At 50.0% G+C, this 25,371-nt stretch overlaps 1 protein-coding gene across 2 annotated transcripts in view; it reads right to left on the bottom strand.

Annotated features, from left to right (window-relative positions):
• Positions 1-25,371, bottom strand: part of SIDT1 (SID1 transmembrane family member 1) — a 48,546-nt gene that overhangs the window by 4,928 nt on the left and 18,247 nt on the right. Inside the window, exons 10-22 of one of the 2 annotated variants that reach the window (XM_018572069.1) lie at positions 24,753-24,824; positions 23,456-23,595; positions 23,275-23,348; positions 22,870-22,936; positions 21,118-21,191; positions 18,415-18,538; positions 15,802-15,919; positions 14,541-14,677; positions 12,256-12,364; positions 10,733-10,747; positions 6,287-6,363; positions 4,012-4,058; positions 1,427-1,532 (exon numbers count right to left, since the gene is read on the bottom strand). In XM_018572069.1, the coding sequence (XP_018427571.1) occupies positions 1,427-1,532; positions 4,012-4,058; positions 6,287-6,363; positions 10,733-10,747; positions 12,256-12,364; positions 14,541-14,677; positions 15,802-15,919; positions 18,415-18,538; positions 21,118-21,191; positions 22,870-22,936; positions 23,275-23,348; positions 23,456-23,595; positions 24,753-24,824 (1,160 nt within the window). The remainder of the gene's footprint in view (positions 1-1,426; positions 1,533-4,011; positions 4,059-6,286; positions 6,364-10,732; positions 10,748-12,255; positions 12,365-14,540; positions 14,678-15,801; positions 15,920-18,414; positions 18,539-21,117; positions 21,192-22,869; positions 22,937-23,274; positions 23,349-23,455; positions 23,596-24,752; positions 24,825-25,371) is intronic. The other variant, XM_018572070.1, reaches the window with a different exon arrangement.

Here is a 25,371-nt window from a genome sequence, read left to right as displayed (position 1 = left end):
GTTTCTTCTTTGGGGGGGCCTTCATGGATTCTTGCATCGGGGCCCTGAGGTCACTAGTTACGCCACTGGCTGCCTTGCTGTCATACACCGGCTTTTGTGCACGGCGACACTCAAACATAAAGCTTTGTAGGGGGCGCAGTGTTCTTACTAAATCCCTCTTTATATTGTTATTAATTCTGTAGCCCACGTTGAGCTTTACCTGGCTTAACTGTACTTTAAAAGGCGAGTTTCTCCAATGCATAGCGTGTCATTTTTCTGCCTCGTGTCAGCTTGCTCCAGCAGGGTGTGCTAGAGAGTTATCAATCTGTGTTATGGGTATTTGATAGCCTGGCCAATCATGGGCCCTGAGGAACCAGCTGAGGCATGTTGGAAGACCTATTAAATATCTGAGCCACCTTGTGATCTGTCTTTTCCTCTCGGACTTTTGCACTGTGGGAATGTCAGCTTAGAGGTCAGTCACTCCTAGGCCCCGGGCCTAGGCACATGGAAAGATACAGGATCTCCCCTCCTGGGACGGACCCCCTGAATTTGTTGGCTGCTGGAAGAAGAAAACACAGGGCCTAGGGGAAGCAACCTGTAACGGCTCCCCACATATGGATGTGTGGTGAGTGGTTGAGTGGGAAATCATACATAAGGACCTTCCAAAATTAGGATTGAGACCCCACTTGAATCTTGGTCACCAAGGAGCCTGACACTGAAGATGTCCAGCCAGCACGGTCTGTGATTTGAAGAAAACAGCTCGAGATCCAGAAGAGTGATATTAATTCTGAACAACCAAAGAACCAGGTCTGAGGTGAAGGTTTCCGGGACTTAAAGGAGAACTATGGGGTTAAGGATTTTCCCCATAGCTCTCATTAGGGTAACGGGAGGACACAAACTAGCGTCCTCCCGTCACCCTAGGCTCAGTATATAGGGAGCTACAGCTCGCGGTATACCGAGACACCGCAGCTGAAGCGGATCCCGACAATTGTGCCGGGATCCACCCAGCTGCGTGAGTGACAGCTGGCTCTGCCTATCTAGAGGCAGAGCCAGCTGTACCCGCCCCCTCCCCGTCCGTTCCGCCAGTCAGCGCTGGCGGATCGGAGCGGGGAGGGGGGAATCCAGCCCCTCCCCTGTCACGGCAGAGAACTGTGACAGGATCGAGAGGTGAGCGAACGCCGGTATGTGTTCGCTCACCTCCCGATCTACTGAGCCGACCTGTGACAGTCTCATTGTCACAGGTCGGCTAGAACTATGAGGTGAGTGAAAAGCACCCCACCTCATAGTTCTCATTTAAGTAAAAGGACCAATTTCCCATGTAGATGTTTGGTAGCTGAAGATCATAACTCATGTGTGACTACTGATCCCTACAAATAGTGCTGCAACCTTTCCCGGAGAGAACAAAGAGGGCCCGGGACAGGCGAGAGGCTGCTGGGCTGTGTGTTACCTTCATGATGATGTAAAAGGCCAGATAGAGCAGCAGGTTACAGATGAAAATGCCCAGAATATAAGAGGCGAAATCCCGAGGGCGATAAACCAGTCCAAAGATGGCGCTGAAAGGGAAGAAGGGAAAAGGTCAAGGGTCGTGATGAGGGAAAATACTGCAACACAAAGACTGCTAGACTGTTCACAGTGCTGAGAAAACCCAATTTCACGGCTTAAAGTGACCATTTCTGGTATTTATATCTTTCAGTGACATTCATGTAGAACTATTTAGGGGTCCATGAACAAGTACTTAACTGCTCGGTTCATGAGGATATTATTTCAGACCACCACTCTCTATTTCTCATAAAGATACTGAATAAAGAGGCTGAAATAAAGAAATTGTACAAGAGTGCGGTCTGTAGCATTAGATGAAATCAAAGAACCTTCATTATATCCAGATACATTCATAAAATAAATAAATATGGACCTCATCGATCAAAGGGAGGAGCCAGTGTTCATATCCCATCACCTATATTAAAGGAGAACTATGAGGGGAGTGAAAATCACTCCTCCTCATAGTTCTAGCCGACCTGTGACAATGAAACGGTCACACGTTGGCTCAATAGATCGGGAAGTGAGGGAACACATACCGTCGCTCACTTCTCGATCCTGTCCCTGCAGAGATCTCTGACTGTCACTCACAGCTCCCTGCAGGGATTCCCCCTCCCCTCTCCGATCCTCCAGCGCTGACTGGAGGAACGGACGGGGGAGGGGGCAGGTACAGCTGGCTCTGCCTCTAGATAGGCAGAGCCAGCTGTCACTCACGCAGCTGGGCGGATCCAGACAGTATTGTCGGGATCGGTCCCGGCTGCGGCGTCTCAGTATACCGCGAGCTGTAGCTCCCTATATACTGAACTTAGGGTGACGGGAGGACGCTAGTTTGTGTCCTCCCGTGACCTAGAGGAGAGCTATGGGGAATAGCCCTAACCCCATAGTTCTCCTTTAAACAAACAATAAAAAGAGCTTTCATATATGAATGGGTCCGCATATGGGTGATGGGATTTGAACAATGGGTCCTCTCTTTGGTCGATGGATCCATATTCATATATTTTATGAATTTATACGGATATAATAAAGGTTGTTTCATTTGATCTTCTCTAGGGATGCACCGATACTGATACTAGTATCGGTCTGATAACGAGTATTTGGGCGAGAACTTGAACTTTAGGTGTCAGGAATCCCGGCGGTGAGTCATTACACGCTGCCCGGCTTCCTGATTGGCCGGGAAGGCGGCTCCATGCTCCGTCGTCACCCTTGGTCGGGAAGCTGGCCAATCAGGAAGCCAGGCGGCATATCATTACCCGCCCCTGGCTTCCTGATTGGCCAGAAAGCCGGCTCCATGCTTCCGTGTCACCTGGTGATGAGGGAGTATGGAGCCGGCTTCCTTGCCAATCAAGCATATGGGCGGGGTGTAATGACTCGCTGCCCGGCTTCCTGATTGGTTGGGAAGCTGACCAATTAGGAAGTCAGGAGGCGTGCCATCCCTCATCGGTGCATCCCTAATCTTCTCTACAGACCGCGATCCAGTGAAAATTCTTTATAATAGTCTCCTTATTCATTTGACACTTATATAGCTCTGACATATCTGTGACATATATGTTCATCCAGGTCACAGCATATCTAGTAGTAGCAGTCATAGTCAACTGGACTCGTTCTGTAATGTTGAGGACTATTTACAGCTTATTTAAGCCGCTTCTTCAGTTCTGCTCTCAGGGACAATACCTCAGCATTTATGTTCATGTGGATAACAATAGTCCAATCACCATGGAATGTGGTGATTGGATTAATGCGACATCTTCCATAGGGACAAGACACACAGGGGTTGATTTACTAACCTTATAAACACACCACAAACAAGTATACACCTCTGTAGTGTGTTCCCTCCCAGCATGATCTATGGGTGGAATCTAGACACCTTTGTAGTGTGTACACACCCAGCAGGTGTGTTGTGCAAAGCCCTGCCCTGAATTGCAAGGTGATGTTGTGTAAATTAGCTCTACATTGTGTTGCTTGCGTTGATGAATGCAGGAATGTAAATGCACGAGCTAACCATTTTTGTCTAAACTGTGAAGCAGCATTATATATGCATCATGTGAATGATTTTTCCATATATGGCATTAGTGGAAATATGCTTTTAGAGACTTTTTGGTTGATAAATACGCTTTGCTGTGTAAAAATCACACGCACCTGGTGCGTGTGTGTGTGTTTAGGTTAGTAAATCACCCCCACAGTGTCACCTCATATACAGCTTACTGTTATCTCATCTCTTGTTTCCATTTCTGTCCCTTGTAGATCAGGACTCGCTCCCCTATTTTATCTTTATATTACCGGTTTGTTTTGTCCACTGTGTGTATTTATAACTGGAGTCATTTGATGTATTTGTCTTGTTTATGTTACCTACCCATGTATGTATTATCTGAGTTGATAGCACTACATAAAAGAATAAAAACCATAATATAGGATTCCCATTATTAATGGGTCCCGGGGCGTTGCCCCCTCCGCAACTCCAGCTATGATCTTCAGAATACATTAAGATTTGATACTTACAAGAACCAGTTGACAATGTTCCCGACTACAAGGAGAATCATACGATCCTGAGAACAGAGAGAGAAGACAATGAGAGGGCGATCTGTGATAATTGTGATAATTAGTCCTGCTCTCATATAATTCACTTAGATCCAGTGGCGTAACCAGAGTTATGGGCGCCCGGGGCAGAACATTTTTTTTGCCTTCCCATTATATAAACATCTGAGCGGTGTTGGGAGGAGAGACACCGGCCGCTCACAGCGCTCTCCTCCCGCAGCGCTCGGCCGGCTGTCACTTTCTCTCCTCCCTGCTGGGACAAAGAGCAGCGCCCAGCTGGGAGGAAAGAGTTCCCGGCTGCGCCGACAAAACGGCAGGAAAATGGCACTTTCGGCATTTAGCCAAAAGTGCCCCTTCAGCTTTACGCCCGGGGCCAGCGCACCGGCCGCCCCCCCGGTTGTTACGCCACTGCATAGATCATACAGCCAATATATGTGACAGCAGAATAAGGAGAAATAAGGTCCATGGTTGTACGTTTACATAAACCATTCCTGACGTGTCACAACATACAAGAATTAGCACCTAGGACAGATGTAAGTAATAAAAGCTTCCAAATAATCTGAATAAATGTAATAATTGATACCCCCTATCCCCTGCAGCGCACAATCATAAAACCATCTGTAAAAAGCATGGTGGCACAAAGGTGAGCCATTTGTCCAAGGACACTTGGCGATACCTTGTACAGTGTCTGGCCTCCCTCGTCCCTGTATGCCCTCGGGACCCCCTCATTTTATGATCCATGACATGAATGTTACGTCAGAAGATATGTAAACCCGAGAACCAAAATGTAACATATTGCAGATACCAGCACTCAGATGTGATGACAGCATTAGTTTTCTTTTTTTCAAGTGCGTGTTCCACGAGTACAGAATAATTCCTCATCCTGGCAGAAATCCTTTATCGTAACTTTCTGGGCACCAATGTAGAGCCAAAGATAATCTCACCGCTCCAATTCCTTAGCCGCCATCAGGTGCATTTCTGTGCACCAAACTGAAATCTTAAACAGCTTTCCCAGCTACCCTTAGTAAACTTCTAATCCCCTCCCATGTAATAGAGATGGGGAGAGGAAGAGGTGTTTGTATCCCAAATATGGAGAGCAGGCAAGAGTGACAACGTTGTTCCTTCTTAGATTGTCATATTCACCTCTCCTCCGATCCAGCACTGGTCTCCTCTTTAGTGCATGGCCATCGACACTTCCGGATTTCTCCTGGAGTGCCTGTGCCTCGGCCAATCAGGAGACAGCTCTCCGGACTCGCGCGATTTTAAATTGTGAAGCAATGCAAGGCTCTGTGTTTGAGCAATCCCCTGCTGCTGTAATATTACCTGTGCCTGCCTCCAGTCCCAACCCATGCTTCTTCTGCTGCCAGTAATCCCAGTGCACCCTGTGGCTCCAGCGACCTCTGACAATCTTGTGTCATCTACTGACCCCAGTGCACCCTGTGGCTCCAGTGACCTTTGACAATCTTGTGTCATCTAGTGACCCCAGTGCACCCCAGTGGCTCCAGTGATCTTTGACAATCTTCTGTAATCTAGTGACCCCAATGCGCCCCATGACTCCTGTGACCTCTAAGAATCCTATGTCATCCAGTGACCCTAGTGCACCCAGTGGCTCCAGTGACCTCTGTCGTTTGGTGACCCCAGTGTCCCCTGTGCTTCTGTGCGACTCCTCATGTGCCTTGTGCGCCTCCGTGACACCTGCGACTCCGCACAATCCATGGTACAGCCCCCAGTTATCTGGCCTGCCACACCCCACTGTCAGTACCTCAATTGCGGTCTGTCTATCCTCTGATATACTGCTGCAATCACCTGGTATGTCCATCTCTCATTGGCTACAGACCCGTGTCCATAACATAGACACAGTACAGTGAGTGAGCGTTGTCACCCTAGGACAAGAAGTGTTACTGAAAGGATCACCAGGTGAAAAATAAAAGTAAAACGAATGCAGCCCGCACATCGAAGGACAGTGAAGCTGCAATATGTTACATTTTTGATTCTGAGTTTAGAAGAACTTTCATTTGTACTTATACCAAATACAGCAGGAGGAGTGAGAAGACCCCGAGAAAGGAGCTCACACCCGAATCTCTGAAGATGTCAGAAAGACAGCCAAAGACTCCAGCAGGGAGGTCTATCCATTGGCATCCCCAAGTGGTATACGTCTAATAGGTTGACTCAGCTCACCAGACCCCTCCTAGATGTCTTGAAGTGGTCCTGACATAAAAGGGAGATGGATGTTACTCACCATATACATAGGGTGGGTGCACTGCTGCATACAGTCCGTGTAGAGGATCTGAAAGATGCGCCGGAAAATCCCAAAGTCTGCGGAGAGAGGAAGTAGGTGACCGATAATGATCAGGACATTGTAAGGTGAAGACTATACACAGCCATGATTGTCATTCAGAACCATCCACACTATATGACCAAATGTTTGTGGACACCAGACCATCACACCCATATGAGCTGAGGCAGCAGGGGTTACTCTCTGGTCTCTCCTCTGTGCCACATGTGGTCATCAGCAGGCAGATGGGAGCGGTGTTTGATCTCTGGGCTATGGGATCCCAACATGTCCATCTCTCCAGAACACTAATGTAATTATATATATATATATATAGTTTTTGATAGATAGAAAAGAAAAGGACGTTCCCCAAACTGTTACTACAAGGCTGGAAGAGCACAATTGTCTACAATGACTTGGTATGCTGTATTATTAATAGAACCTTCACTAGAAGAACCTGGACTCATTCATTTGGAGGAGTCCACATACTTTTGGCCAAATGGTGTATGTGTCACATATGAGATGACGGGAAAACATTCTCAGCCAGATACAGACAACAGGGACTAGCGTGTTGTGGAATGGCAATCATTCCACCATTATTGAATGGAGTTGAATGGAGTGATTTTGTAGGATGACGTGGCAGTAATTGGTGGTTAAAGGCCAGGCGACAGAAGTAGAGGGAAGGGGAAATCTCTAGGGGGACAGATATGAAAACATTTTCCTTTATTAAAGCATGAAATGGATAGAACCTCTTTAAGGATTTGATACATGGCCAGGTCTGCCCACCAGCCAGTATGAGATGGAGATATCCCAGGAGGCGGCCGTAGGAGCTGGGACACTTCATTTGTCAATAGTCTCTGGGGGACCAGGGCCGGGAAAATAAATATATTGTTAAAATATATGTTCATTTGTAAGATCAGATACTGATATGTTCTCCTGCAATCTCTATTGTCTGTAAAATAGACAATATTGTATGTATCAGTCTGTCTGCCTGTATTTAAAAAGCATCATGAAATCAGACATGACCCAGAAGAGCCCAGGACACACATATGGAGAGCCCAGGACACACATATGAAGGGCCCAGGACACACATATGAAGAGCCCGAGAGACACATATGAAGAGCCCAGGACACACATATGGAGAGCCCAGGACACACATATGAAGGGCCCAGGACACACATATGAAGAGCCAGGGACACACATATGAAGAGCCCAGGACACACATATGAAGAGACCAGGACACACATATGGAGAGCCCAGGACACACATATGAAGGGCCCAGGACACACATATGAAGAGCCCGAGAGACACATATGAAGAGCCCAGGACACACATATGAAGAGCCCAGGACACACATATGAAGAGCCCAGGACACACATATGAAGAGACCAGGACACACATATGAAGAGCCCAGGACACACATATGAAGAGCCCAGGACACACATATGAAGGGCCCAGGACACACATATGAAGGGCCCAGGACACACATATGAAGGGCCCAGGACACACATATGGAGAACTCAGGACACACATATGGAGAGCCCAGGACACACATATGAAGAACCCAGGACAAACATATGGAGAGCCCAGGACACACATATGGATAACCCAGGACACACATATGGAGAGCCCGGGACACACATATGGAGAGCCCGGGACACACATATGAAGAGCCCGGGACACACATATGGAGAGCCCGGGACACACATATGGAGAGCCCGGGACACACATATGGAGAGCCCGGGACACACATATGGAGAGCCCGGGACACACATATGGAGAGCCCGGGACACACATATGGAGAGCCCGGGACACACATATGGAGAGCCCGGGACACACATATGGAGAGCCCGGGACACACATATGGAGAGCCCGGGACACACATATGGAGAGCCCGGGACACACATATGGAGAGCCCGGGACACACATATGGAGAGCCCGGGACACACATATGGAGAGCCCGGGACACACATATGGAGAGCCCGGGACACACATATGGAGAGCCCGGGACACACATATGGAGAGCCCGGGACACACATATGGAGAGCCCGGGACACACATATGGAGAGCCCGGGACACACATATGGAGAGCCCGGGACACACATATGGAGAGCCCGGGACACACATATGGAGAGCCCGGGACACACATATGGAGAGCCCGGGACACACATATGGAGAGCCCGGGACACACATATGGAGAGCCCGGGACACACATATGGAGAGCCCGGGACACACATATGGAGAGCCCGGGACACACATATGGAGAGCCCGGGACACACATATGGAGAGCCCGGGACACACATATGGAGAGCCCGGGACACACATATGGAGAGCCCGGGACACACATATGGAGAGCCCGGGACACACATATGGAGAGCCCGGGACACACATATGGAGAGCCCGGGACACACATATGGAGAGCCCGGGACACACATATGGAGAGCCCGGGACACACATATGGAGAGCCCGGGACACACATATGGAGAGCCCGGGACACACATATGGAGAGCCCGGGACACACATATGGAGAGCCCGGGACACACATATGGAGAGCCCGGGACACACATATGGAGAGCCCGGGACACACATATGGAGAGCCCGGGACACACATATGGAGAGCCCGGGACACACATATGGAGAGCCCGGGACACACATATGGAGAGCCCGGGACACACATATGGAGAGCCCGGGACACACATATGGAGAGCCCGGGACACACATATGGAGAGCCCGGGACACACATATGGAGAGCCCGGGACACACATATGGAGAGCCCGGGACACACATATGGAGAGCCCGGGACACACATATGGAGAGCCCGGGACACACATATGGAGAGCCCGGGACACACATATGGAGAGCCCGGGACACACATATGGAGAGCCCGGGACACACATATGGAGAGCCCGGGACACACATATGGAGAGCCCGGGACACACATATGGAGAGCCCGGGACACACATATGGAGAGCCCGGGACACACATATGGAGAGCCCGGGACACACATATGGAGAGCCCGGGACACACATATGGAGAGCCCGGGACACACATATGGAGAGCCCGGGACACACATATGGAGAGCCCGGGACACACATATGGAGAGCCCGGGACACACATATGGAGAGCCCGGGACACACATATGGAGAGCCCGGGACACACATATGGAGAGCCCGGGACACACATATGGAGAGCCCGGGACACACATATGGAGAGCCCGGGACACACATATGGAGAGCCCGGGACACACATATGGAGAGCCCGGGACACACATATGGAGAGCCCGGGACACACATATGGAGAGCCCGGGACACACATATGGAGAGCCCGGGACACACATATGGAGAGCCCGGGACACACATATGGAGAGCCCGGGACACACATATGGAGAGCCCGGGACACACATATGGAGAGCCCGGGACACACATATGGAGAGCCCGGGACACACATATGGAGAGCCCGGGACACACATATGGAGAGCCCGGGACACACATATGGAGAGCCCGGGACACACATATGGAGAGCCCGGGACACACATATGGAGAGCCCGGGACACACATATGGAGAGCCCGGGACACACATATGGAGAGCCCGGGACACACATATGGAGAGCCCGGGACACACATATGGAGAGCCCGGGACACACATATGGAGAGCCCGGGACACACATATGGAGAGCCCGGGACACACATATGGAGAGCCCGGGACACACATATGGAGAGCCCGGGACACACATATGGAGAGCCCGGGACACACATATGGAGAGCCCGGGACACACATATGGAGAGCCCGGGACACACATATGGAGAGCCCGGGACACACATATGGAGAGCCCGGGACACACATATGGAGAGCCCGGGACACACATATGGAGAGCCCGGGACACACATATGGAGAGCCCGGGACACACATATGGAGAGCCCGGGACACACATATGGAGAGCCCGGGACACACATATGGAGAGCCCGGGACACACATATGGAGAGCCCGGGACACACATATGGAGAGCCCGGGACACACATATGGAGAGCCCGGGACACACATATGGAGAGCCCGGGACACACATATGGAGAGCCCGGGACACACATATGGAGAGCCCGGGACACACATATGGAGAGCCCGGGACACACATATGGAGAGCCCGGGACACACATATGGAGAGCCCGGGACACACATATGGAGAGCCCGGGACACACATATGGAGAGCCCGGGACACACATATGGAGAGCCCGGGACACACATATGGAGAGCCCGGGACACACATATGGAGAGCCCGGGACACACATATGGAGAGCCCGGGACACACATATGGAGAGCCCGGGACACACATATGAAGAGCCCGGGACACACATATGAACAGCCCAGGACACACATATGGAGAGACCAGGACACACACATGGAGTAGAGAGACATTACCTGCATTAGATACATCTGATAGAGACAGCAAAGGAGACAGAAAGAGAGAAAAAGGTGAGAGGAGACCAACCAGCTGTGAAGACATCAGAATACAAAGTCCCCCAATATACAAGTCTGAGATCACTTTACACGTCATGTATTCTTATTGTGATAGTTATATAAGACACATAGTAAATGAATATGTTCCGGAATGTGAAAAGTCAGCCATGAGTCAATAAAGCGTCGCTCCACCCAAACCCAGGATATTATAGTTGGTTCAGTCAGCTTCCACCTTATGTGACTTGAATACTCCAAGAAAGAGATCTCCCAAAGTGCCCAGCTCTGTTTCTGTCCACCTTTGTGTGCCCCCAACATCTCCCACCAGGGATAATAAGACCAGGGGTAGTGGGAAAACCCTCATATTGGGCATAGCAGGTGTACTGACCCAGGAACCTAGTGCGGGGATGGTGGGAGCCCCTCATAATGGGCACAGCAGGTGTACAGACCCGGGAACTCAGCACCGAGATGGTGGGGGCCCCTCATAATGGGCACAGCGGGTGTACAGACCCGGGAACTCAGCACAGGGATGGTGGGGGCCCCTCATAATGGGCACAGCAGGTGTACAGACCCAGGAACCTAGTGCGGGGATGGTGGGAACCCCTCATAATGGGCATAGCAGGTGTACAGACCCGGGAACTCAGCACCGAGATGGTGGGGGCCCCTCATAATGGGCACAGCGGGTGTACAGACCCGGGAACTCAGCACAGGGATGGTGGGGGCCCCTCATAATGGGCACAGCAGGTGTACAGACCCAGGAACCTAGTGCGGGGATGGTGGGAGCCCCTCATAATGGGCACAGCAGGTGGACAGACCCGGGAACTCAGCACCGAGATGGTGGGGGCCCCTCATAATGGGCACAGCGGGTGTACAGACCCGGGAACTCAGCACAGGGATGGTGGGGGCCCCTCATAATGGGCACAGCAGGTGTACAGACCCAGGAACCTAGTGCGGGGATGGTGGGAACCCCTCATAATGGGCATAGCAGGTGTACAGACCCGGGAACTCAGCACCGAGATGGTGGGGGCCCCTCATAATGGGCACAGCGGGTGTACAGACCCGGGAACTCAGCACAGGGATGGTGGGGGCCCCTCATAATGGGCACAGCAGGTGTACAGACCCAGGAACCTAGTGCGGGGATGGTGGGAGCTCCTCATAATGGGCACAGCAGGTGTACAGACCCGGGAACTCAGCACAGGGATGGTGGGAGCTCCTCATAATGGGCACAGCGGGTGTACAGACCCGGGAACTCAGCACAGGAATGGTGGAAGCAGCTCATGCTGAACAAAGCTGCTGTGCAGGCCCAGGTACTCAGCAGAGGGATGGTGGGAACCCCTCATAATGGGCACAGCAGTTTCGTAGAGCTGGGAGCTCAGGGCTGAGATCTCACCAACAGTCCACCAATAATACTGTACTGTACAGTATAATGACACAGCGAGTGGGAGGAACACACAGGAAACTGTTAGGAGGACAGATTTGGCTCTTACCAATCTTGAATCGCCCCATGTAGTAGATGTGAGTGCTGAGTGCCAGTGACCCCACCACATGGATGACGGAGAAGAACACCCAAAACCACCAATTGTCCTTCCCAAAGACCTGGAGGAGCAGCAAAGAGAAGAGAGGGATGTAAGTAGGAGAGATGACCTGTGACACGGAAGAGTGACCTGATGGCTCATTTATACCAACAAACATATTTTTTTATTCTCTACATACAGTTTTAGTTTTACAAATAAACATTTAATACACGACGAGAAGCAAAACTGTTTTGTGATGCACAGATCCCTGCTTTCTGGAGACCAACCCCGGGTGAATTTGTTTCAAAAAAAAAAAGAAGAGGGATAGAAAAAGATGGGGGTTTTTTGGTGGCTCCAGAAATAACCAGTCCAATAAACATCAGTCTCATAGAAGTATAAAAAGTATACATTTATTGAACAATATATAATAAAAGCATTAACTATGCATGAAAGGATAAAAATAAAAAGCATATACCTCAGGGGAAAAGATATACCTCCTATCACCCCCTATACACCACAATTGAGATTTTTGCCTAAATGATCATAATCTCATACATGTGAGGAAATAACATCATAATAACATAATAACAAGGCAACTCAATATGAGACAGGTATTCATGGAATGTATCTCAAGTGGAAAGGGCGAAGCTGATGGGGGTGATATGTTGCTTGCAATGCTAGAAAGGCACTGCCTGTAAGCTCGTAAGCTCAACGCGTTTCACGCCAATGGGGCGCTTCTTCAGGAGCGGGGAGAGGTAGTCCCTTCAGTGTGAGGTCAGCAAGTGCTTAGCAATGGCATATAGCGGGCCAAGGGCATGTGAGCCCAGGGTGGAGGAGGATGGAATGATCACAGCCAAAGCGGGCCGGGACACCATAAAAAGAGGATGGAGGAGTGTCCACATGAGGAGATATAGGGTCCAGGGCAGCTGAGGGGAAAGATCCTCCACCTAACACCGCTGATGTTCGTAGGGCCGTTGCCAGCCCTGCACAGCCCTTTAATACACGACGAAGGACTTCCATTGCACCCTGGGTTCATTCAGTGATTACTTGAAGCTCTTCGCCTACTATTAGTAGGTATAAGGCCAATATTGCACCGTCTGGTGTTAAAAAAAAATCCACAAGGCCAGCAGCTTGACACACCAGACATTCGGGTTAGTAGTATATTGAGGGTTGCAAGGCAGGACAGGTACCCTGTTTCCAGGAATATAAGACCTACCCCGAAAATAAGACCTAGTGGTGACCATTCCCAGGGCCGGTGGTGGCCTAAGGGGGAACCTGAAGAGAGGCAGGAGAGAATCAGCGGTGCCAATGAAGTCAGTGCTAGAGGGAGCCGATGCCTCCTCTATAGCGCCGGCTCCTGTCACAGGCGGAGTGATACCAAATGCGCTCCGCCTGTGAGGAATCGATAGTGAAATCGCGCTTCACTCATTCTGGCCAGCGATTGGTTACCAAATTGCTCTTGGAAAGTTACGGCACCCCTGATTGCCCCGATCACCCGATTCTTAACTTTGCCATTTTGGATTATTTAATTTGGATTTGTGTTAACTTTGGATTGCTGTACATTAAAAAAAAATAAGACCTACCACGAAAATAAGACCTAGTGTGGTTTTTTTAAGCCAAAAAAAAATATCAGACAGTGTCCTATTTTCGGGGAAACACGGTAGGTGCAGTCCCTGCAAAGCAGACAGCAGCCCACATACCCTTCCTCTAGCATTCAATGCTGCGCATGTGTAATACAGTGTTCCCTCCTGCCATCAGTGATATGCTGAAGTGTTGGGATGGTATCAATGATTGCGCATGGGTGGGAGATGCACCATCACTGGCGGCCACGTGCCCTAAAGAAGAAAGACACTTGCAGTGGAAGAAGCCTCCGTGAATATGCCACCAGCAACTATAGACATGGAGCTGTCACCACTGGGGCAGAGCAAACCCACTGGCAAGTTTGCATGCTGTGCATTGTTGCCAGTGCTGCCCATCACTTCATGCTACAATGCCACTTTAAAAGGCTTTCCCAAAACACAGGGTGAGCCTTGCAAAGCACTGGTGCCTGCTACTGATGGACTTTTAGATGTTTTGTTGCAGGCATGGCACGGGGGAGCGGAGTAGGCGCAGCTCACCCAAGGGCAGAACAAAGGTTGTGCACCCCTCACCCTTAAATGGCATCCTTCAATCCCTCCAATCATGTGCCTAAAGGTCGTGTGTTCAGATCCACAGACAAACAAGGATTGTACCGGCAAGGATGGAGCAATGGTACGTACCACTCCGATGACTGCCAAGAAGATGATGAGTGCGAAGGACGCGTAGGCTGCATAGGCGCTGGCATTGATGTCAGGGTGCCGGGTCTGGTACAGTTTCAGCATGCAAAGCCCCGCAATCATATACATGAAGGATGTGTCTGGGGAGAACAGAGGAATACAGTAAGCCTGATGCCACTTGTGTCCAGTGATCTGATCTTATTTGGTCTCTATTTCATTAAAAGCTCAATTAATCTTTCAGTTTAAAAGGAGAACTATGAGGCGAGTGATTTTCACTCAGCCTCATAGTTCGAGCCGACCTGTGACAATGAAACTGTGACAGGGCGGCTCAATAGATCACGAGGTGCGCTAACACATACCGTCGCTCGCTTACTTCTCGATCAATCCGTGCAGAGAGCTGTGACTGTCACTCACGGCTCCCTGCAGGAATTCCCCCCTCCCCGCTCCGATCCTCCAGCGCTGACTGGCGGAACGAACGGGGGAGGGGGTGGGTACAGCTGCCTCTAGATAGGCAGAGCCAGCTGTCAATCAAGCAGCTGGGTGGATCTCGACAGTAATGTCGGGATCCGTTCCGGCTGCGGCGTCACAATATACCACGAGCTGTAGCACTCTATATACTGAGCTTAGGGTGACGGGAGGACGCTAGTTTGTTTTCTCCATAGGAGAAGTATGGAGAAAAACACTTACCCCGTAGTTCTCCTTTAAATGAGCTAATGCATTCCAGGTGCATCGCAATAAAAGCAGCCACAGCCTGAGCAGAAAAGCCTTTCCCCTGCCAGCATGCTGCAGCACAGGGCCCTGGAAGCATTGGTCTCTCTGCACAGCGCCAAAACACACTCCCTACTGATTCAGAGCTAGGGTTCTCCAATCAGAAGGGAGCATTTGGTGATTGCTGATTGAAGAACACAAGCTCTGACTTAGCAGGGGTTGCGTCAGACCTCTTCAAAGAGACCTCTGCTTCCACAGAGAACAAGGTTCCGTCTCTGCAGCATGCTGGCAGGGGACAGGCTTTTCTGCTCAGGAAGGGGCTGCTTTCTAATGTGTGGACTATTGCCTGGTGCTTTGATTTTAGATGCATGTAGATATATTACAAAATGAGGAAAGTTTTGAAGCTGCCAGACCAGAATCCAGAAACATCACTGCAATACAACTGGATAATAATTCCAAAAGGACATTTCTAGAGCTACTTAAACATTTCATCAATTTCCCTGAGCATGAAAACCAAGCAGAGTAAGTCAGTGAGAGAGCAGATGGCGGCTCTTACCGAACTGGAAGTTGGAATAGTTGGGGCAGACGTGGTAACAAGCGCTGAGTACCCCCTCCATGGTCAGAGCGATGCCCATAGTGTAGAACAGACCGAAATGCTTGGGGATGCCGTATTCCTGTAGGAGGAAAACATTTCAGCACTTCTATCCAATGCCGCGCAGAACTTTAATAATCACTTGAGAGGTGCAGAGCTTGCCATAAACATTCCAGTCTCATTGCGTAATTCTTTTTTAAGATGGCTTTTCGTGTCCCCGTCTGAGCAATCACCCTACACTAGACAGGTACCATATGCTGGCCAGATACAAAGCAGGTCACACAGAGTCATTGGCAGGCCTGTATTCCCCACAAGGCCACGAGGCCCGGCCTCGGGGCGGCAGGGTGCAGAGGGGCGGCAGCGGTGTCCTTGTGGGGAAGTTGCCCTCTCTACATTCAGTGCTGCTTTGTACAAGCCGAGCTAAATGTAGAGTGAGGGAAGCCGATTTTTCGTTTACATGTGAACTCAGCGATGTCGCCGATTTCACATGTAAACAGTGTGCAGCCGGTCCGTCCAACCTCCCCTTCCCCCTGCAATTACCCCTCCCCTCTGGTTCCGTCCTCCGCCGCTGAGTCTCTCACTGCAGTGAGCAGAGCGGCAGGGTTAAAAGTAACCCCGCCGCTCCGTGTACACAGTGAGAGGGGAGGGCTGTGCCGTGCTGTGCTGGGCCGTGCTCTTCCTCTCTCACCTGTCACAGGAGTTCCAGCACAGTGCTGTGCTAGAACTCCTGTATTGGAGGTGACAGGGTCAATAAAGAGAACCTGTCACCTCCAATTCCTATCATTGCTAAAAAAATTACATTGATTAAAAAAAAATGTTAGAAATAAAAATGAAAAACAATTATATGAAATAATTAAATAAAAAGATGATTAAAAAGTAAAAAAATAATAACAAATTATTAAGAAATAAGAAAATAATTCTAAAAAATAAACAATAATAAAAAATTATAAAAAAGTAAATATGATAAATAAAAATCTAAAAAAATAAGAAGAAATAATTAAATAAAAAAGTGATAAAAAAGTAAAAATAAAGAAACATTAAAAAAAATTCACACTAACCCCGCCGCCCTGCCATCTGGTTGCCATTCTCCATTGATGGGAAGGGGGGAGTGGCGGGCGGGGGGCGCATCGCGGAACCTGGCCTTGGGGCGGCTGGGCGAGTAAATACGGCCCTGGTCATTGGCTTCTAGGACACCTACGGAGGTTTGACAGGTGGGGCACTGGCTTCATAATTCGCCTGTTTGGTGAACTGTCGGGGGTCGGAGTCATGCAGAGGCGTATCTACAACAAACTGCACCCCTGGCGTCCCACCCAACTGTTAGCAATCAGTGACATCACTGGTTGCCAGGAGCTGGGTGGGAGCTGGCCATTGTATCCCAGGTTGCTAAGAGCTGGTCGGGGGGATGTGTAGGGTCATAGACATCTACCCACCCGGCTCTTAGCAATCTGGCACACTCTGGCCGGTGTCCAACCTGCATACACATCTTCCCGCCTTCGCCTTGTCTGGTTGCTAAGAGACGGGTGGGGAGATGTGTATGACGCTTAAACCTCTCCCCTCCTGGCTCATAGCAACCTGAGATGCTCTGGCTGGCGTCCTGCCCAGCTCCTGGCAACCAGTGACATCACTGGTTGCCTGGAGCTGGGCGGGATGCCAGCCAGAGCGGCCCTGGTTGCTAAGAGCCAGACATGGGAGAGCAGCGGGGAGAGACAAAAAGTCAGCTGTCTCAATGGGTCTGTGAACTTTCCCCCTTCAAGTGGCACCCAGGGCATGTGCCATATGTACGATACCTTGCATACTCCACTGGAGTCATGGTCAACCCAAAGCTCATCTCTACCCGGAACGCGTAGGGTCAACTTTAGTTTTACAAACAATGACTATGTAGTTTAGGTCTGCCTAAGTGACCCATTTGATCTACACTGAGTGGCCAGATTATTATGACCACCTGACGTTTGTAGGCAGATTAGCTATAATTTGGCGCTGAAGTTGCTAGAGGGCCAGACCATTATAAATAGGCATGGTTACCACGTTAGCAGGTTGGTTACCACGACAGTAGAAGTGATTTGTTTCTGAAGATACGGGGAAAGAACGCAATTTAACAGCCTTTGAATGCGGGATGATTGTTGGCGCTCGGAGCCATGGAGCGAGTATCAGCAAAACAGCAGAATTCGTTAAATGTTCAGGAGCAGCTCATTGTTAAAGTGTTTAAAGACCGGACTGTCAGCCGAAAATCTGGGTCTGAACGTGCGAATTGTGGCCGTCAGCGACTAGTCAATGTTAGGGCAGAACGGAGAGTGGCAAGACTGGTACAAGACAACAGAAGGGCAACAGTGCCGTGTCAGATTCCTCGCATCACCTTTCACCATCTCGTGGAGTCACGAGGCGGCCCAACGAAGTACTGATGGGGTGGTCATAATAATCTGGCCACTCAGCGTATAACCAATCACACCCCACACTTCTAGTTAGTGATTGCATAATCAGATCAGAAGGAATGTGGCTGGCCTAGAATGACCTGCCCGGGCTAAACTTTGTAAACTTTGCACCCCACCCCCCATGGCAAGATGGTGCTGGAGAACCTACCAGGGCGTAGACGTCTTTGCCCCGAAGCAAGCTGCGGTGAAGGAGATCTCTGCGCAGGACGATCAGGAGGAAGAGGAATCCCAGCATCACATGACCCATGTTACTCAGAATGTTGTTAAAAGCGCTGAATTCAAATAAAAAAATACAAAAGTTTAATTTATGCCATAAAAATGGTTCTGGGGAGACCAGGTTGGTGAACTGCGAGCAGTTAGGTTTGGCTCGGAGTCATGGTGTCCATCCCAGCTACTGGCAACCAATGACGTCACTGGTTGCCAGGAGCTCGGCATGACACCAGCAGGAGCACTGCGAACTGCGAACAGTTGGGTTTGGGTTAGAGTCATGCAGAGGTGTATCTACAACCAATTGTGCCCCCGGAGTCCATCCCAACTCCTGGCAATCAATGACGTGACTGGTTGCCAGGAGCTCGGCGGGACGCTGGCAAGAGCATCCAAGGTTGCTAAGAGCTGGGCGTGGAGATGTGTGTGGCCCCTTACACATCCCCATGTGGCTCTTAGCAACCCGGTGACGGTCTGACCGTAAAGGGTGCAGCAGGCACATTGCAAACATTGTGCAGAAGATGCCACAAGATGCCGCCTGAGGCAAAGCCCTCAGACTCCCTCCTTATAGAGACGGCCCTATCTCCTTGCACTGGAGGAGAACTGATTGGCTCCTTGCGTTGCTTCTACCTCTCCCAATCTGAGCTCTGCTGTACAGGGACTGCAGGAAGCTGACACCAGGTCACATTTATGTAGTACAAACAACCACTGTATGCTTATTGATGTATTAAAGGAGAACTATGAGGTGAGTGCTTTTCACTCACCTCATAGTTCTAGCCGACCTGTGACAATGAGACTGTCACAGGTCGGCTCAGTAGATCGGGAGGTGAGAGAACACATACCGGCGTTCACTCACCTCTCGATCCTGTCACGGCTCTCTGCCGTGACAGGGGAGGGGCTGGATTCCCCCCTCCCCGCTCCGATCTGCCAGCGCTGACTGGCGGAACGGATGGGGGAGGGGGCGGGTACAGCTGGCTCTGCCTCTAGATAGGCAGAGCCAGCTGTCAGTCACGCAGCTGGGCGGATCCCGGCACAATTGTCGGGATCCGCTTCAGCTGTGGCGTCTCAGTATACCCGGAGCTGTAGCTCCCTATATACTGAGCCTAGGGTGACGGGAGGACGCTAGTTTGTGTCCTCCCGTTACCCTGAGGAGATCTATGTGGAAAAGCCCTGACCCCATAGTTCTCCTTTAATGAATACAGAGTTGCATTACGTTGTGTCTTTTACTCTGCTTGGCTTTGTGTGCAACAAGTAATCATCTTCTTCCAGACAATGAACTCAACACACCACTGAACAGAGAGGTACAGAGACTCATTCATTAGCCTGGACGGGCTTTTTGTTTCAAAATAAAAACAAACACTAAGTTAATAGAAGGTTTTGGTTGCCCCGAGCAATAAATAGCATCTTGTGGGCTGTTACAGATAATTAGATCTCCCCATAATTAGTGTAAACGAAGATGTAATTAGTGTACTGAGGATGAGAACGGGACCATCTACCCCCCGCAGGTCCTAAAGGACCAAAATAAGGAAGAATATTGTATTCTGGTAACTGTAGGGTCTATATCTATAATAATATTATTCAGCATATGAATTTCTTTTATAGTTATTCTCACAGGTCTCCATTAAAGCTGAACTCTGGGATCAGTAAATGTTGTCCTCATACAAGAGTCATGTGTATTCTCCTTGTGAGCTCTGTGTCTCTGCCCCCTCCTGTAATAAAGACCGCTCACTGCTGCGCTCTCTCCCTGTGCAGGGCGACTGGTCTTGTCTCCGCCCCCTCCTGTAATAAAGACTGGTCACTGTTGCGCTCTCCTCCGGTACAAAGTGACTGGTCTTGTCTCCGCCTCCTCCTTCAGTGGAGACCGGTCACTGCTGCTCTCTCTTCTTGTGCAGGGTGACTGGTCTTGTCCCCGCCCCCTCCTCTAATAAAGACCGGTCACTGCTGCTGTCTCTCCTTCAGCAGAGTGACTGGTCTCGTCTCCGCCCCCTCCTGTAATAAAGACTGGTCACTGTTGCGCTCTCCTCCGGTACAAAGTGACTGGTCTTGTCTCCGCCTCCTCCTTCAGTGGAGACCGGTCACTGCTGCTCTCTCTACTTGTGCAGGGTGACTTGTCTTGTCTCCGCCCCCTCCTGTAATGAAGACCGGTCAGTGTTGCTCTCTCCTTGTGCAGGGTGACTGGTCTGGTCTCTGATCCCTCCTGTAATAAAGACCGGTCACTGCTGCTGTCTCTCCTTCAGCAGAGTGACTGGTCTCGTCTCCGCCCCCTCCTGTAATAAAGACCGGTCACTGCTGCTCTCTCTTCTTGTGCGGGGTGACTGGTCTCGCCTACACCCCTCCTGTAGTTTTCTGCAGGCAGTCCATGGTGGGTGGAGTCTACTAGGTCCCTCCCACGGCTCTGTTCTCTGCACAGGGTATGTACAGCCCAGTGATGATGCCACTGCTTCATTGACAAGGTGATATCTGGGTCTGCAAATGCATTCGGTGCACACAAAGTGGATTTAGATCCTTTGTGGCTGCTTAGGATTACATTTGAGTAAAAAATATTTTCCCCAAAAGTAAACTCTTTAACCTTGACATCTTTTAAAGGTGCTTTGTGTCCCAGATTTCTATATAAAGGGGATAAGAGACCCCCCGAGGGTTTACTGACCTGAGTACTCCAAGCGGGAGGGCGCACAGGAAGTTGTAGTAGCAGATATCTTGGTTTCCGGTCACATTTACCACCTGGGGGAAAAGCAGGCAACGTACCTGTTACAAGGGCTCATATCTCCCCCTATGCAACCAACAGCATATGCCAGTGAGTGGTCATTAGTATGATAGATTGTGTGTTGCATTGCACTATGAGCGCTGTCACAGTTGGGCATATCTGAGCACATGTAAACCCCGGTGAAGCCGGGAAATGCAGCATAACATGTCGGGTTATGGGGAGAAGGAAACGTATTAGGAAGGAATACCAAAGGGAGATGAATGAGACATTATAGAACAAGCATTCAGATCTGAACTGGGGAATAAATGTATTTAAAGGATCTCTGTAGAAAAGGATTTGAAAGTCTCTAAGAGGCAGTATATAGTTATAGGAGGCAGAGGCGCATCTACAACAAATTGCGCTCCTCGCATCCTGACCAGCTCCTGGCCACCAGTGACATCACTGGTGGCCAGGAGCAGGGCGTGACGCCAGCCAAAGCATCCTAAAGTGTTTTATGAGGGTGCCCATAGAGCGAAAAAAAAACAAGGAGGTCAGGAGGAAACTAATGATGGTGGCAAAACAGGGGAGCAGCCTGGGGGGGAACCAGAGGGCAGTTGCCCCGGGGCGCCACATTTTTAGGGACGCTGTGAGCAGTGCCGTTCAGTGCTTTGTATCTGCCTGGACAGCCTTGGTTATCCCGTACAATGGGGGACCAACAGAGTGCCGCTGGGTGGTGGAACGCTGCGCGGAGTAGCCGCTGGATGGCAGCAGAGTGGCCAATTCCTCCATAAACAGAGTGTGCGCACCCGAAAATGTCTTCCCCCAAAAGTATGACAGCTCAGGCAGCAGCAGTGAGGAGGAGGATGGAGATAAGAGGCCAATGGGGGTGAAGAGGTTGCCGCCCCACACACCACCTTCCCAAGCCTGATGAGATCTTCTAGACTGTCATCTGCCCGGCTTTCCTCTCCACCCCTTCTAGCTCCAACATTAACTGGAAGAAGAGGCTAATTTTATCCCCCAAGGAGGTGACCCTGGAGGGGAAATGGGAGGGCGATAGGAATTGGGGGGGAGACGTGGGGTACTGATCAGAGAGGAAGTGGGGCATGGGAAAGGGGGTACTGATCAGAGAGGAGGTAGGGGATGGTAGAGAGGGGGTACCACTGATCAGAGAGAAAGTGGGGAATGGGAGGAGGGGGGTACTGATCACAGAGGAGGTGGGGAATGGGAGGAGGGGGGTACTGATCACAGAGGAAGTAGGGCAGGATGGAAGTGGGGGGTACTGAGAATGGGGGGTACTGATTAGAGAGGAGGAGGGGGATGGGATAGAGGGATACTAATCAGAGGAGTACTAATGGTCCACGGGGTAGGGGATGTAATACTTGTCTTGCCCAGGGCACTGACAACCCTCGCTATGCCATTCTGGCAATAGGGTAGCTATGAATATTATATCACAGAGATTGAGCCCCGACTGCATAATTATTTGCTTTTGTAATTTTAATATAATAAGGGTAATTCAACATGCTTCTTGCCTGTATGTACAGTATGTAGGTATGTACAGTATGTATGTATGTATGTAAGTATGTCTGTGTACAATATAATATTGTTACACATAATTGTGTGCTCATTTTTTAGCCACATTGTATCACTTTTCTTTAGTGATGTTTGAACAGACAATGGGCCACATTTAGTAAAGCCATGGGGCCACATGACACGTACCGTTTGGTAGGTGATGACCAACTGGACGACGGGCAGTGCGTAGAACACAGCGATGGTGATGATGTTCCTGCAGGAGAGAGTGGTCAAAGGGTGAGATGGGTAAAAGTCCCTACAGGGGTAACAGCATGCTCATATTATATTAGGGGTGTTTTGGAGCCCAAAAGCAGCCAGAACAAAGCACCAACTAGATCGCCTTGTGGCTGTACCACCAGTTCTACTGCCTCTGCCGGTGGCTGGAGATGCCTTAGGATCCCAAAGATTAGCAGTTGGGTATTACACAACTTTCTTTTCAGAAACTACAACTCTCAACATGTCCCGTTAGCCGCATCCCAGAATTCCTTGTACAATAATGAAACCAGTTGGAGATATTTGTGTTCAATGATCTGGAAGTTACTCGATACTCACCAGAGGTAAATCTTGTATTTCTTACTGATGGTTCGGCGGTCTTTCACGGAGAGGTCGGACACATACAGGAAGGTCTGGAAGAAGGACGGCCGTTAGTCTGACTTATAACCATCACAACATTGGCAGCTACGAGTCCTCGAGTGATGGAAATATGGGGGGGCGCTGCGTTTATCACACGTACCTTGGCACGCATTACATTTTTATCGCTGTCCATTTCTGGAATGCCATCGAAATCACTCTCTTCGTCCATGGAGCTGTCGGAATAAACGCGGGGACGAGGGATGGGTGGGACAAATTTTCCTGGCCTCTTGCGGGACTCATCTATGGGGTTAGGAGAAAGGGTAGAGGGGGATAAAAGGGAAAGTGGGGAAAGAGAGAGAGAGAGAGAAGGGAAGAAGGGGAGACAGTGACAAAATGAGAGAGGAGGAGAGAGAATGAAAGAGGAACAGAGAGAGAGAGAGAACGGGGAGAGGGAGAATGGGGAGAGAGAGAAGAGAGTGGAGAGAGCGCAGGAAGGGGGGAGAGGGATAGAGAGAGAGTAGGAAGAGGGAGAATGGGAATAAGGAAAGGAGAGAGTGTATGGTAAGAGAGAGAGAGAGCGAGGTTGGGGAGAGAGAGAGAGAGAGAGAGAAAGAGAGAGAGAGAGAGGCAAGTGAGGTGAGGAATAATTGGAATAGGAGAGAGAGGGAGATAGAAAATATGAAGGGGGAGTGAAAGAGGCAGAGAGAATGGGGGACAGTGAAAGGAATTGCAACAGAACGGGGACAGCAGAGGGAGAGGTGTAGTCACAGAACAAATAGGAAAGAGTAAATAACATTATATTTTGCTTAGCACCACTTGTTTCTAGAACTGGAACATCATACAACCCTAACAAAATATAATTAAGAAATGTATTAGTGATATCTCTGCTATGCATTCCCAAATGCATTATGAGGGGCTCCCACCATCCCTGTACTGAGTTCCCTGGTCTGTACACCCGCTGTGCCCATTATGAGGGGGTCCCTCCATCCCTGTGCTGAGTTCCCGGGTCTGTACACCCGCTGTGCCCATTATGAGGGGGTCCCTCCATCCCTGTGCTGAGTTCCCGGGTCTGTACACCCGCTGTGCCCATTATGAGGGGGTCCCTCCATCCCTGTGCTGAGTTCCCGGGTCTGTACACCCGCTGTGCCCATTATGAGGGGGTCCCTCCATCCCTGTGCTGAGTTCCCGGGTCTGTACACCCGCTGTGCCCATTATGAGGGGGTCCCTCCATCCCTGTGCTGAGTTCCCGGGTCTGTACACCCGCTGTGCCCATTATGAGGAGCTCCCACCATCCCTGCACTGGATCCTGATATGTTAGAATCGATGCTGACTCACACTTTCTTTCTATGCAATGGTTGGGAGCACAATTTGATTCCACAATAAATTATGATGATCTTTTATCACATTCAGTATTTTTGGAGGTAACAATTATTTTCTAAGAATTACACCCGTCATACCTATTGCTCCGTAGCTGCTGCCCTCTGGGGTGCTGGTAGCGATGGGGTGAGAAGCCGCCACCGTACCTTCTCCTGCAAACACAACATATCCTGTTAAGGGCCATAAAATCAGACCTAAGGACCACCTGCATTATAAGGACACTTTTACCCCTCATAGTAACTCTGGTCAGGGATGTGTTAGGATCTGGGTGTGGATGTGTTAGGATCTGGGTGTGGATGTGGTAGGATCTGGGTGTGGATGTGGTAGGATCTGGGTGTGGAAGGATATGATGTGAGGAATTAGAGGGCCGGTAATCTATGACAGAAAATAAAAAATGGGCAAACTAGAAATAAATAATACGGCAAAAGTGTGCAAAGAAAACCAGGCCTGCAATACCGATTGTGACCACTGGGTGGGGAAAGGATCCTTAAGATCCCCAGCGCACACTTCTAGTGCACTTGGTAAAGTTGGGGCATGCTGTGACACACCTCAGCCGGGCCAGCCCCCCCTTATGTAATACCAAATATTCATAATTTCTCTGTAATTATATGAGATCTAACGTTGAAACCACTTGATCTCACCGGATCTAACAAAGGCCTATCAGCCTGAATAAAATTTTACCAGAACATTTCACGGAGG

The sequence above is a fragment of the Nanorana parkeri genome, unplaced genomic scaffold (assembly GCF_000935625.1).
Source record: "Nanorana parkeri isolate BGI_ZX_2015 unplaced genomic scaffold, ASM93562v1 scaffold1924, whole genome shotgun sequence".
In the NCBI taxonomy this organism is placed as follows: domain Eukaryota; kingdom Metazoa; phylum Chordata; class Amphibia; order Anura; family Dicroglossidae; genus Nanorana; species Nanorana parkeri.
The sequence above is the reverse complement of the archived record's forward strand: the minus strand, read 5'-3'. Positions and strand labels throughout refer to the sequence as shown.